This window comes from Microtus ochrogaster, chromosome 18 (assembly GCF_000317375.1).
Source record: "Microtus ochrogaster isolate Prairie Vole_2 chromosome 18, MicOch1.0, whole genome shotgun sequence".
NCBI classification, from domain to species: Eukaryota; Metazoa; Chordata; class Mammalia; order Rodentia; family Cricetidae; genus Microtus; species Microtus ochrogaster.
In genome coordinates this window covers 61,508,858-61,522,795 of record NC_022020.1, presented here as the reverse complement: position 1 = coordinate 61,522,795, position 13,938 = coordinate 61,508,858, and the positions used below count along the sequence as shown (strand labels likewise).

At 39.2% G+C, this 13,938-nt stretch overlaps 1 protein-coding gene across 2 annotated transcripts in view; it reads left to right on the top strand.

Moving 5' to 3' along the window:
• Nucleotides 1–13,938, top strand: part of C18H18orf25 (chromosome 18 C18orf25 homolog) — a 68,154-nt gene that overhangs the window by 43,949 nt on the left and 10,267 nt on the right. The window contains exon 3 of one of the 2 annotated variants that reach the window (XM_026783420.1): nucleotides 5,208–5,375. The exons of the other annotated variant lie outside the window; for it this stretch is intronic. Within the exon in view, the coding sequence (XP_026639221.1) occupies nucleotides 5,208–5,375 (168 nt within the window). The remainder of the gene's footprint in view (nucleotides 1–5,207; nucleotides 5,376–13,938) is intronic. 2 annotated transcript variants of the gene reach the window in all.

Below are 13,938 nucleotides of genomic sequence, written 5' to 3'. Positions count from 1 at the left end.
AGTGATGCTGAATGTGGACCAATCCAGAGTGATACTGAATGTGGACCAATCCAAAGTGATGCTTAATGTGGACCAATCTGAAATAATCTTTGGTTTTGAGATGCTTTTATAAAAATATTTACAAACTAACATTTCACTTCTGTTTCTTGGTTTTTCCTTTTTGGTGCTTTTGAAATAGAGTCTTGCTTTATAGCTAATTAGGCTAGCCTAGAACTTGCTGTGTAGTCTAAGTTGGCCTGGACTTTAAAACATTCTGTGTTAGTCTCCTAGGTACTAAGATTAGAGAATTAAACCTGCATTAATGATGACCTCATTTAACTTAATCTTAGCCTGACACTTAGCAGGTTTGTGTATAACCAATATAATACACCAACTGGGGCATTGCTATTTCCCTAAAGCTTCTTGCCTGTGAACTGTGTTCTACAGAGTGTACGTGGAAAAAGAAGCAGGCAGACAAAATAGGATAGCTCCTTCTGACGGAAAGATGGGCCAGAAGGCAAATGTTTTTCTTTTGTTTTGAGACAGGGTCTCACTACGTAACCATGGCTGGCTAAAGACATGCTATGTATGTAGATCAGTGTCTTGAAGTCAAGAGTTTGTCTCTGCCTCCCAAGTGTTGGAATGAAAGGCATACCACACCATGCTTGACAGGCTGTATTTTATTTTAACTCCTGTTGTATTGTGTCAGTGTCATCTTTTTAATAAAGTATGGTGTGTATATGAGCATGTCCCCATGTATGTTCACGTGTGTGCATATGTATGGAGGCCAGAAGACATGTTGTCATGCTCAGGAATGCCATTCACCTCATGTAAGTTTGGGTTCCTCATTGGTCTGGAGTATACCAGTTAGTCTAGATTGGCCAGCCACTGTGTTTCTATGTGGATTCTGAGAGATTGAATTCAGGTTCTGGTGCTTCTAAGTCAAGCACTTTACTGACTCAGCTGACCCTCAGCACCTGTTGGCTCTTGAACACCTAGCCTAACCAATGAAGAAACATTGGTAACGTAATTGACCAGAGTCCTAACAGCCAAGAGAAAGGAAGGAAGGCTTCAACTCTTGTTTCTTCTGCCAAAAGACCCACTCTCAGAATCTTCTTTTAATAGTTCTAATAGTGACTTAGGCTTTTCATCTGTACAGGAAGAAGCAGGTGGAGGGTAGATGCCTAGGCAGTGTAGCTAGGCTGTGTCTTAAAATTTTAAAAAGGCTGTGGATGTAGCTTAATGGTAGTGCCTAGCATTAGTGAGATTCTGGTATTCTCAATACTGGAAAAAGGGAGATGGTTCAATTGTGTGATTACTTTGTGTTGTTATAAAATGGTATGCTAAATGCCAAATTTGAAAGGAAATCCATTATGGATAAGCATATTAAAGAAATATTTATTTTGTTTGTGTGTGTGTGACTTTGTTTTTTTCCATTATAATACATTTAAAAAAGAAACTAATTTTATTAAACATTTGCTATCAATAATGAAGAAAGTTGAAGATCATAAAGAGTAAACTTCAATTTATTAGGAATGAGTTGCAATACAGATTCACCAATATTTGTATTTGAGAAGTTAGAACTGGCTGGGAAGATGGATTACTTAGTAAAGTGCTTGCAGCATAAACATGAGGACCTGAGTTCAGTTCTAGAACCTATGTGGAAAAGCCAGATGTAATACTATAGATTCTGGTCCCAGTACTGGGGAGAGGAAGGCCCCTGGGCTCTATTAGGCAATCCAGGTAGCATAGCCTATTTGGAGAAATCCATGCCAGTGAGAGAGAGTTCCTGTTTCAAAACAACAACACAAAAGGTGAGCGATGCCTGAGACTAGAAGGGATATTCAGGGTTGGTGCCTTCTCATGCTTTTGCACAGACAGACAGACAGACAGACAGACACACACACACACGATATTAGAATCCATTCATATAAGATAGATGCTTAGTACAAATCTAGCACAGTGTATTAAGCCCTGGACCTAGTAAATGCTAGGACAGGGACTTGACAACTGAGCTGCCTCTCCAGCTTTGTGTTCTTATATAAAAGGTAGTTGGTGGATTTCTTGATTTAACGTTTTTACTTTTGCAATTGCAACAAATGATAAAGCATCCACAATGTTTCTGCTAACTGTACATACTGGTGCATGTCTATGGTATATAAATTCAAGAGGATACCCTGGCTGGGTCCTACGAAAGCAATTAATGAGGGGGAAGTAGCACATGGGTAAACCACACGTTGATGTTATTAACTAATTGTATTCAGTTTGTCTTTATAAGGAGATGTTTTTAATGATTGTATAAAAACTAGCAAGTTTATTATTGTGTGCTGATTTTTATGGGTGTGATGGGTCTCAGCAGATGGGAGAATGCTGTGTGGCTCTTGTAGACCAGGCTGGTCTCGAACTCACAGAGATCCACCTGCCTCTGCCTCCCGAGTGCTGGGATTAAAGGCGTGCGCCACCACCGCCCGGCAGCACGGAATATGTTTATATGTTTATGTTAACAATTGAATCTTAAACTGTTAGTGTTTCCATGTAGACCTACCTAAAGCAACTATTTTGATGTTCTTGAAAGTTAAGAGAGTTTATTAATTAGGAATTCAGTAGTTCTAAAAGCATCTAGGAATCATCAGAGTGCTTACTCTGTGCTGCCTTGAATTGACAACATGAATCTTTCTGTTAACACATCGAACCTTCATAGCTTCTCAGTGGTCTGATTGTTTTACTTGAAGATATATTTTAAAAAGTAAAGCAGATAAGTGGTGGTTATGAAATGGCCATTGGAGAAGGGTGCTCTCTGCCAAGCCTGACTGGTTTGATCTCAGAAGCCACATGGTGGAAGGAGCCAACTGGTTCCTGCAAGTTTTTCTCTGATCTCTACATGCAAATGGGTGCTTATATGCACACACACACTCTCCCACAGCAAATATAAAAATAATCAATCAAAAAAATTCACACTTTAAAACACTATAACAAATTGTCACCATTATTTAACTAATACCACATATTTTTTCAGAGTTCAAATCTTGTTGCCAGTGCCTTACACTTACTTAGTTTGGGCTTACTAATGATAGGTGTAAGATTATCTTGAAACTCAGGATCTTTAATAGTGCTTTCTCACTGAGAGTCAAAGCTGGAGACGTACTTTACTTATTAATAAAGTTTGTATAGTTCTAAGTTGTCATTGTTTGAATTCAATGGGAATGAAAAATGACAGTAATCATAATATAACTGTTAAATATTATTAAAATATGAAATATTGCTGTCTTTGTTCATGATAAATACTAAATTTAAGCTAAGTTATAAGGTGTGCGGTTTGGAAATATGGAAGATACAAGAATGAAGCCAGATAACAAGTTTATGCTTGTATTTTCTCCTGATGAAGACTTTCAGACAAGTTATTTCCATGGGTAGGTGACGTGACTCTGCATGTATACATACATTTATACTTATTTGCATGATTATACATGTAGGAGTAGTACAATTTTGACTTGACCTGTGACCTGTTTCTCAGTTTGGGGGCAAAGATGGGGAATATATTGGTAAGTGACTCAGAATTGGTATTGGCTATATAAATTTTAGAATAAATCAGTAAGCAATTCATTGCAAACAACTGAAGAAACCCACAAAACTCTTTCAAAATAGAACCTGTGGTCACATAGTCAACATTGTACTTGGTCTCTTTGCCTCCTGTACCTAAGTATTTGGACATCACACAGTATCAGGGTTCCACAATAGTCATTTTGAACTCTGACGAACATTCTATAGAATGCTGGACTTTTCCTTAAGAAAAACCTCAAACGTGAACAGATTTTGCTGTTTGAACTAAAATCCATTATCATCTTGTTAAATTTTCTGGGCTTTGATGAACTTGATTTACCCCTGTAAGGAAACTGGAAATGATTTTAAGTAGTTATCTAAAATTGCCACAATCGTCAGAATTTCATGTTGTGATGTGTCTTTCCTTTATATAGTGACTTTTGTGTCTGATCACTTTTCTATTTTTAAAAAAGTGTTACCACATAAGACATGGCATAAATAGCCCATATGTATTCTGTGTTTTGTTCAGTGATAGTTTATACGATGGATGTATGTATTGAAACAGTGAGCCTTCATTGTATGTTATTTTTTGATTCACTGATACATATATTCATAGTCATAAATAGGTGTGTTTATACTCATTTGTTGGGTGATGTTAAAAGTCTATGTAGAGAAAGAGTTTGCTTGTTCTTCATAGCTAGTTCTTGGGAAGGACAGCATTCCCTTTAATTCTGTTCTAAAAGGGGGCGGGGCCGAGGGATTTCCTGAAAGAAAACAATTTCAAAATACTTTTTTACTACTGTGTTAGGAAGAGGGTGGCAATACCATCTTAAAGCATGTGTTCATTTTAGAAGCATGAATAGTGGGCTATTGTAGCATGAATTACTGTAGTATAATTACTTTGGTACTTACCTGTAGTTAGTCTTGGGATTTGGGCTTGGGAGCATGTTCTTATTTTTTCAATAAGAACTTTCTCAACTTCTTTAAAAACCTACTCACAAGGTTACTATCCTTTACTTGAATGAACTTACCTTTCTCAGGGAAAAGAAAATATAAATATTCCTTGATTCTTATCCTTTATAAGATGCCCAAAGTAAAATCCTGACAGTGGGTTTTGTGGTATTGTCTTTTTGTAGAATGTTGTGAAGTGTGTAACATCCTGTTACTGTAGAAGGGTCTCGCTGGAGGTAAAGAAGTTAGTGCAGCAGAGCTCTTGTGCCAACTTTATTAGTAAATAAGAAAGTGTACATGGGATTTTCCTCTCCAAGTCTACTAGGAAATTTTAATATTGGCTACTAAAAGAGCTAAACTCATTTTCGAAATACATTAAGTTAGAGTCAGCAGTTTCCTGCAGTCTCCCCCATATTCGTTGTGGAGTCATCATTACCTTTTCTTAATTTGTTGCTCTGTAGGAATAATTCAGTGTTATGTTGTGCAGTATAGTCTTGTCTTTTGCTCTTTGTAGTAAGTAATGCCCTTTTCCTCTTTCCAAAACGTATCCCTCATCTTTGTATTCTTGGGTTATCTTTTCTACTTCAGTATCATGTTCAAAACACTAGATAGAAAGTGAGCTCTAATCAGATGCAGTGATAGTTAAAGTAGCTGGCATTTAGTGGGCTCTTAATTAGTTGGAGAGGTATTTCTTACCCCACAAGTTAGATACAAGTATACATTTTTTTCCTCCCTAGATGGACCTCCAGTTGTAGCTCATTATGATATGTCTGACACCAGCTCTGACCCAGAAGTGGTAAATGTGGACAATTTATTGGCGGCTGCAGTAGTTCAAGAGCACAGTAATTCAGTAGGCGGCCAGAACACAGGAGCTACCTGGAGGACCAGCGAGCTTCTAGAGGCAGGTTGGTCTCCCTACCCCTTTTTCTAATGACAGTGTGCATGAGTCCTGCCAACCATTTCTTATGGTAATAGACCCTGCTGAGGAGAGCAGGCCATATACAGCCTTCTGTTATTGAATGCTTGTGACTTTCCAGGCTGCCCTATATAGCAGAAGATTTGAGTAGTATGCCATTTCTTCATTAGAAGGAAGCAAATAAAAATATATGAGCATGTAGGCATCAAGTTCCAGGAAGCATACTCTTGGGTTAAAATGCTTTTATGAAAGCAACCAAGATGTCCTCAGACGCCTCCGCCAGTTCTGTCTCTGCCTGGGCTCTGGATAGCCACCTTGTAGCTTCAGGAGGGTCTGTGGATGCTCTCCGCGTGTGTTGCTTCATCTGCAGTGCTGTCCTTGTTTCCTTGTGGTCTCTCTCTGTTAATTCCTCCCCAGTAAGCTCTCCTCCTCTTTCCTAAGGCCTTTCTTTCACCCCTGCTTCCATCATTTCAGAGAGAATCTCCTTTTTTGCATCTCATTCTTTTAGATCTCTGGCATTCTTAAAGTGATACTTAGAAAGAACCTCACTGCATATTGGAAACTTCTTAGCATGCCTCCAGCTTCCCTTCAATCTCTTCCTCAAATATTCTTTTTAATTTGAACTTTAAATAAAAAAATAGTACTTAAGTTTAAGAGGAAAGGGGAGGAAACTTAAACTCTTATGCAGTCTCTATTTTCTTTGTAGCTTTCGAAGGATTATGTTCACTGCTCTAATGCATTGGTCATTAGCCATTATTTCATTAATTCATTACCTTTATGGGAAGTTTTATAACATAATTTTGTTTTCTGCATTAAAACCCAGTGCCAGTGGTGGTTGTCCTGAATTCTATCACTGTCTTTAACACTGAAGAATAACTTACTGACCTTCTAAGATTATGTCTGATTTGGAAATTGGATTTGGTTTTGATCATGGATCAGTTGTTTTTCTTTTAGATTTTCATTTCATTTTTATTTGTATAAATATTTGCCTAACAAAATTCTTTTAATGATTTATTAGTATTCTACGTCAATACTTTGAAAAGAAGTACCACTTTAAAGTTAAAGATGATAATAACCACATAATTGTTTAACATATTTCCAAGCTGTGTGATTTAGTTTGTTCTATTACTAGATGTATTTTTCTTTGATTCCTACCCATGGGTGAAGAAGTAGTCTCTCCATCTCAATTTTACTTTCCTGTTTCCCCAACCATGTCATTACATACAGACCATTTTTTAGTAAATTCTTAGGAATAAAAATGAACAATTTTTAGCATGTTATTTTTTTTCTTAAAAAATAATGAAATCTTTAATTTGTGTGTATGCGTATATGAGTGTACAAACACCGTGTGCATGCAGTATTCATGGAGTTCACAATAGGTTGTCATTCCTTGGAACTGGAGGTCATGAGCCACTGTGTAGGTGTTAGGAGATTCACCTGTGCTCTCTGCAAGAAAATGCTCTTAACCTTGGAGCTGTCTCTCTAGCCCACATGTTATTTGCTTATTTTTAAAATTTATTTTGTATGTATGGGTGTTCACCTACATGTCTGTCTGCACACTACTTGTATGCCTGGTGCCATAAGATGGCATTAGATTCCTTTGTAACTGGTGTTACAGGTGCTTGTGAACCACCATGTAGGTGCTGGAAATTAAACTTGGATCCTCTGAAAGAGGAGCCAGTGCTCTTAGCTGCAGAGCTGTCTCTCTAGTCCATGTAATTATTAATATAGAGAATCCCTTTGCTTCTTTTGAGACTGGGTTTCTTTGTGTAACAGTCCTGGTTGTCCTGAAACTCACTTTGCAGACCAGGCTGGGCTTGGATTCACAGAGATCCGCCTGCCTCTGCTTCACGAGTGCTGGGATTAAAGGTGTGTGTCACCTCTGCCTGGCACTTATCATAGGGAATTTTTACCAGTATGTTGACTCATGTAGAATTGTTAATGTTTTTCTTTGAACTACAGAAAACCTAGCAGTTCTATCCAGGATTTAATATTTACATTTTTAGGTTCTGGTATAGTCATATCTTAGTGTCTGTGGAGGATTTCCAGAACCTCTGAATTATGAAACAAAATAAAACCAAAAACCCCAGAGGGACTGGATCCATAATCCCAGCACTTGGCAGGCTGAATTAGGAAAATCACTCTGAGTTTAAGGACATTATGGGCTCCAGAGTATAAATGAGTCAACTTGGGATAGAGTAAGATTCTGTTTGAAAAAGAACAAACCCAAATCCATAGGAAAGAACAAATCTCGGTTATAAATGGTATGGTATTTGCATATAATTTACACACATCTTTCTACTTTAGTCGTCCTCGGATCACTTATAAGCCCTCATTGCATTTGGAGGGAATGCCGACAAAAAGATCCTGCGTGTTCAGTTCAAGTGCAGTTTCTCCTCAATATTTTCCATTCACAATTGGTGGGGATGGAGAGCTCACTGTTTATTCAACTTGTTTATTTAAAACATCATGATTGCTGTGTACCTACCACCCTTCTTTTTAAGAAATAGAACATGTTGAAAGGGTGTGAGGCGGTCAGTACCAGGCAGCTTTCTCCTTTACTCTGAAAGCTGTTCTAAATTTTTGTGTTATTCCTTTATGTTCTTAATTTGTTTACTAGTAATTAGTTTAAAAACACCTACCTACTTTTGAATTAATTGCATTGCAGACAATCATTTGTAGTTTTTTTCTTAAACATTTTGTGAGTTGTGTGCTTGCTTATCACAGCTTCCTCTCACTGAATGTTGAGGGTGCTGTTTTAGATGCTGCTGCTGTTAGCATGTTTTGAATATACACATATAATTTTTCTATATATGCACATATAATTTTGTATGTATATACATACATGCATATGTAATTTTGTATATATGTATATATTTATTTAAGTTATAATACAAAGTATGTGTGCACATTGGGCCATAAATTATGATAGGTTAATCTTTATGATACAATTACCACTGTTCAATAGCACCCATGATATTTTCTTGTGAGAATGTCTCTCTTTCAAAGTCATTTTCCCTAGATATGAAAATGTAGCACTATTTAGTATCTTTAGTTTTGAACTGGTAAAAGAGTTGGGTAACAGGCAGATTTTAAAGACTAGTTTGGAATCAGGAAAGACACTGATCAGCAAAGATGTACATTTTAGCTTTTGCCATGTTTCCTTGCCATGTTACCTTTTCTTATGTGATATTTGAATTGTTGTATAGATGTATAGATTGATGTTCAATCAGTAGCCACAGGTCAGTTATGTAAAGCCTCTGTTTTCTCTATCTATAAAACTAGTATCTGCCTCAGCAAATGTTATTGTTAGTGTTAATGTACAGCACAAAGCAGGAATGCCCCCAACCATTGTGCTACATAATAGTGATAACGCTGAGTACATTAAGGAGGAAGATTAATATTGTTATGAGTTTGAGGCCTTCCTTGGCTACATAGTGAGTTTCAGCCACTTGGGTTAGAGAGTGAGGTCCTATTTCAAAACAACAAAACAACAAAGCAACAAACAAGAAAGAACAACAATAATTATAGTTGGTGTTCAAAGAAGCAGAAGTCTGAGATGCTCTTGGATATAGGACAAGAACATCCTTACTTGCAGTCCTCCTCATCAGAACCCAAATCCTAGGACTATAAGCATTGTTACCAGGTAGCTTGCTTTTGAACTGCACGTTTGGATGTTTGTGTTTGAGGCAAGGTTTTGTTTAGTCCAAGCTGGCCTTGAACTTATGATCCTTTTACCTCCATCTCCCAAATACTGGAATTAGACCCACATATCCACTATATATGGCTCACATTGCAATTTTTATGGCCACAGTTGTACTGTTTAAATTGTTTGAGTCTAATAATCTGAAAATAGTATATAAATTATTGACTTTTAGATTTATGAGGAATAAAGTTAGAATAACCTGAAATACTAGTGATTTTTTTAAAAAAAGATATTCTAAAAATAACATGTGGCTTAGTGGTTTCTTCAAAACAATTTTTTTTTTAAAGAAAAAATATCCACTAGTATAATATCACATTGCTGGCTCTGATAGGTCTTTGGGCACAGGTCAGGGTGAAGGACCTGCCTAGTAAAGGCTGGTATTCAAGAATACAAGAATGTCTGAGATGGAGCACAGATTCCTATAAAGTTAAACCGTGGGTCAGAAGGATGGTGGTAAGCTGGACACAGAAGTAGTAAGGTTCGGTGGGTTGTGTTTGGGTGATGGAGGAACAGTTTGACAGCTGCACTGACTTAAAATGCTTTTAAGTTAGGCTTCATACAGTTTACTTACATAGTTTGGGGAGCTTCACAGACTGAGAATCTTGTTGTAAGTCTGTCACATGTGGCTTTAAGTGCCTCCTGGAGCACAATTCCTTATTTCTTAGTAAGTTGACACTGTTTTAAGATGGCTGTGAACACAGATGAGCATTCATGAGAGCTGATGTACAAATGGAAAGAGAGGAGAGAGACTCCAGTCATGATTCAGGAATGAATGAATGAATCTGTCAGGGGTCAGCATGTGAAGGTAGGAGAGTTCCCTGGAAGAAAGACACTGCTGGTATTGGAGGATGAAGGACTGTTTAGCCATTCCCCAAACTGGGGCACAGGTTAGGAGCTGGACTGGGGTGGGCAGCATTTTCAGGAAAGCCTGTTCCATAAGGAAGTGGAAGGAAAGTTCAGCACAGTTTACCCTGAACTGCATTCCAGAAGACAGTAGAAAAGTTGTTGACAGGTGAGTTGTGGGTGGCACAAACCCAGTAGAACAAGACTGTAGGGTGAGCCTGGAGAAGAGGAATGGGCCAGGGGCTTCGCATTTATGTGTAGGTGGAAGAGGAAGTGGCAGTGTGTTACTCTCCTGACTGCTGGCTCTCTGCCTGCTCCTGTTCTCTCCTTTTACAACCAGGGCCCTTGCTTGTTTTGTCAGTTTTGTGGCCTCCTTTCTGACTCAGCCTTTCTAGGCTGAGATCACAGCTGCCACTCTGGCTTTGCACTGAGGATTTTTCTCTACGCTTGATACTATTCGCTTGTTGGGTCTCTAGCTCCAGAGCTCCAGGGCTCCTTGGCGAGTGTCCTCAGCTTTTGAGTGTAGTTGAGTATTTAGCTATACTCACCTGGCATACTGTAGTTAGCCCGTGTTTACACTGCTAAACCCAAATGGAGACAGTTACCTGGATTCAGGGCCACTGTATTTCCCTCATCTGCAATGTCACCTGTCTCTCAGACTGTGCTTTCCTTAGGAGTACCTTTTCTTTCCTAGAACACCTGCAGTACTTCCACTTCAACTTCCCTGTTCACGTCCAGTAAAGATCACTTCAGCTGCCTGCCATGGCTCTGTTGCTTCCCTTTCTCTAATATAACCGATCTAGCACATCTCTAAAGATCTCTAAAGATACAGTAAAGATCACTTCAGCTGCCTGCCATGGCTCTGTTGCTTCCCTTTCTCTAATATAACCGATCTAGCACATCTCTAAAGATCTCTAAAGATACAGTAAAGATCACTTCAGCTGCCTGCCATGGCTCTGTTGCTTCCCTTTCTCTAATATAACCGATCTAGCACATCTCTAAAGATCTCTAAAGATACAGTAAAGATCACTTCAGCTGCCTGCCATGGCTCTGTTGCTTCCCTTTCACTAATATAACCGATCTAGCACATCTCTAAAGATCTCTAAAGATACAGTAAAGATCACTTCAGCTGCCTGCCATGGCTCTGTTGCTTCCCTTTTTCTAATATAACCTGATCTAGCACATCTTTAAAGATCTCTAAAGATACATACACACTCATCTTTCTCCCTCGCTTACCTTCTGTCGTCCACATTCCGCCTTTTGTAGTTTGTTCTTGTTCCATCATTCCTGAGACCCTGCTTTCCAAGGTCATCTTGTTGTTGACTCTAGAAGTCTCTACTTATTTTCATATTTTTGTTTATTCTTCAGCAGTGAGCACAGATTTATTGAGAAAAATTGAGAAAGAACTCCCAAGAGCAGGAGGGGTTCCAAGTAGGTAATCCCCCCTTCTCAGTTCTTACCTGACCATGTCTTGGGCTTTTGTTTTTGTTTTCCCATGGATTCCCCTTTCTGTGCCATCTCTTAATTAGTGGTTCTTAATCAGGGTTCTTTCCTGTGCTCCCTTCACTGCTGTGACCCTTCTCTCGGGGATGAGAAGGATTTATCAAGTCTGTTTTGCTCAAAAGTGTTTTTGGATAGTACTTCCAACTATCTGTTGGAAAGCTATCCTCAGCCTTGATTGTCTCCTTCAAGCTGCCCAAGTCCCCAGCGCACACCATTTTCTCTCCTCATCCTTTGGGTTATCTGACCCAGCATCACATGAGCAGTCCCCATTGGTACCTTCCCCAGAAAGCGCCACAGGGTAACTGGTTCCTTTGCCTGCAGTTTTCTGGCCCTGCTGCCAGTTTGACTTCTTTACCTCAAAAGGAAGCCTTTAGAATACAGAGCTGAATTATGTCACTCTGCAGGTCTTTCAGTGGTTTCTCACCTTTCAAAATCAAGTCCAGGCTCCAACCTGAGATTTCACCTTTGCCAGTGTTGCCAGCAGTGTTCGTCATGACTTTTTCTATTCTAACTCTCAATACACTGTTAGACCCTAAGGGTACTTCCCTTTCACTGTACCAGGTCTTCCCTGGGAGCTCAGCTTCCCTGGTCAGAGTCTGGGGAATGTGCCTGTTCTCTTTCCTTGCACAACTTGATACGTAACCCAGCCTGGCTCCAGATGCTAGGATCACAGATGTATACCATTGTTCATGTTTCCAGGCTGCTTCCTACCAAAAAAACATGGAGCAGTTTTTTGAGCTGTGGGTAATGGATTGTTGTTTTTTTTTCTATTGCTGATTTATTACAGATTTATTGCGGATAGTGTCTGTACTTGCCCTCTGTCAAATAGTGTTCCTACCACCCAGTATAATGTATACCACATCACAAGTAATATACTTATTGTAAGAACACACAGATAAACAATAAAATCTACTTGAGATATCAATTACAGACTTGTTGAAACTTGAAAAGAGCAAGGCTGTCAATCTGTCTTACCCTGCGGTGCAGGTGGAGCAGTGTGTGTAGTGAAGGTACAGATGCATGAAATGCTTGACTAAAGCAAGGTGGTAGACAGAATAAGGATCTGCGTTTACCAGTTCTAGACTTCCCCAAATCCCATCTAAGCAACATCCCTGACTTAACAAAACTGGGTGCCATGTAGAGAATATTCGTGCATTTTGGTTTTAAAGATTGGTGGCTACTGCCAGTGTTACTACATAAAATCCAAATCATATTACAAACTCATGCAGACTGTAATATAGTCTCAGTCACCTTGTTTCTAGTCATTAAAAATTAGTTGTATGTGGGCACACATGTGCCGTAGTGCACATGTGGAGGTCAGAGAACAGCTTTGAGAGTAGGTTCTTCTTCCACCGTGTGGATCCTGGGGTCACACTCACTCAGGTAGTCCCACTTATGTGTAGGTCAGAGAACAGCTTTGAGAGTAGGTTCTTCTTCCACCGTGTGGATCCTGGGGCCACACTCACTCAGGTAGTCCCACTTATGTGGAGGTCAGAGAACAGCTTTGAGAGTAGGTTCTTCTTCCACCGTGTGGATCCTGGGGCCACACTCACTCAGGTAGTCTCACTTGTCCACCGACCCAGCTCACCAACTCGCGGTTGTTTTAGACTGCCCATATGGGTAAACATAGTATTAAACAGTAAGCACTAACAGTCTCGTCAAACTTGATTACTTTCCGCAGCTTTACTTACTGTCTACACATTTTATAATGGTATGAATTATACTTTAATGTTGAGTGTCTGCTTTCCCAAGTCTTTGTTAACACTGTCGTGCCCATCTTTGACTGTTGAAACGTCTCGCTTATGTAAGGCTTTTCCTCATAGGGTGAACTCTCCAAGGTGAGTTTGCAGGGGTAGAGGATGCAAACACTGTGAAGTTTAAATTTGGAGCTGCCTGTGCTTTTCCAAAAGGGTTATGTTGAATAGCTGACAGGGAATATACGATCTCTCAGTGATGCTGATGCATTGGAGCCAGTGAGAGAGGAAGATGATCCATGCCTGTAAGATCTTCCTCTCATTGGTTTCATTTGTATGAGCTTTCATAAACATTTTTGTTCAATATGGAGAAAAAAATTTGTATCGGATAACATATTTAATTGCAAACTTTTTTCATGAGTAAATGAAAATTTGTGTTGACTACAACTAAGTTAATTTGTAGGAATTAATTTGTTAGTTAAAATTTGTTAGAAACAGGCTGTGGTGGCGCACGCCCTTAATCTCAGCACTTGGGAGGCAGAGGCGAGCAGATCTCTGAGTTCGAGGTCAGCCTGGTCTACAACAGCCTGGTCTACCAGAGCTAGTTCCAGAACAGGCCCTAAAGCTACAGAGAAACCCTGTCTTGTAAAACAAAACTCACCAAAAAACAAAAACAAAAAAGTGGGAGACTGTGTGTGTGTGTGTGTGTGTGTGTGTGTGTGTGTGTGTGTGTGTGTGTGTGTGTGTAGTTCAGAGGACAACTTTGGGGAGTCTATTTCCTCCTTCTATTGTGTGTCTGGGGATTG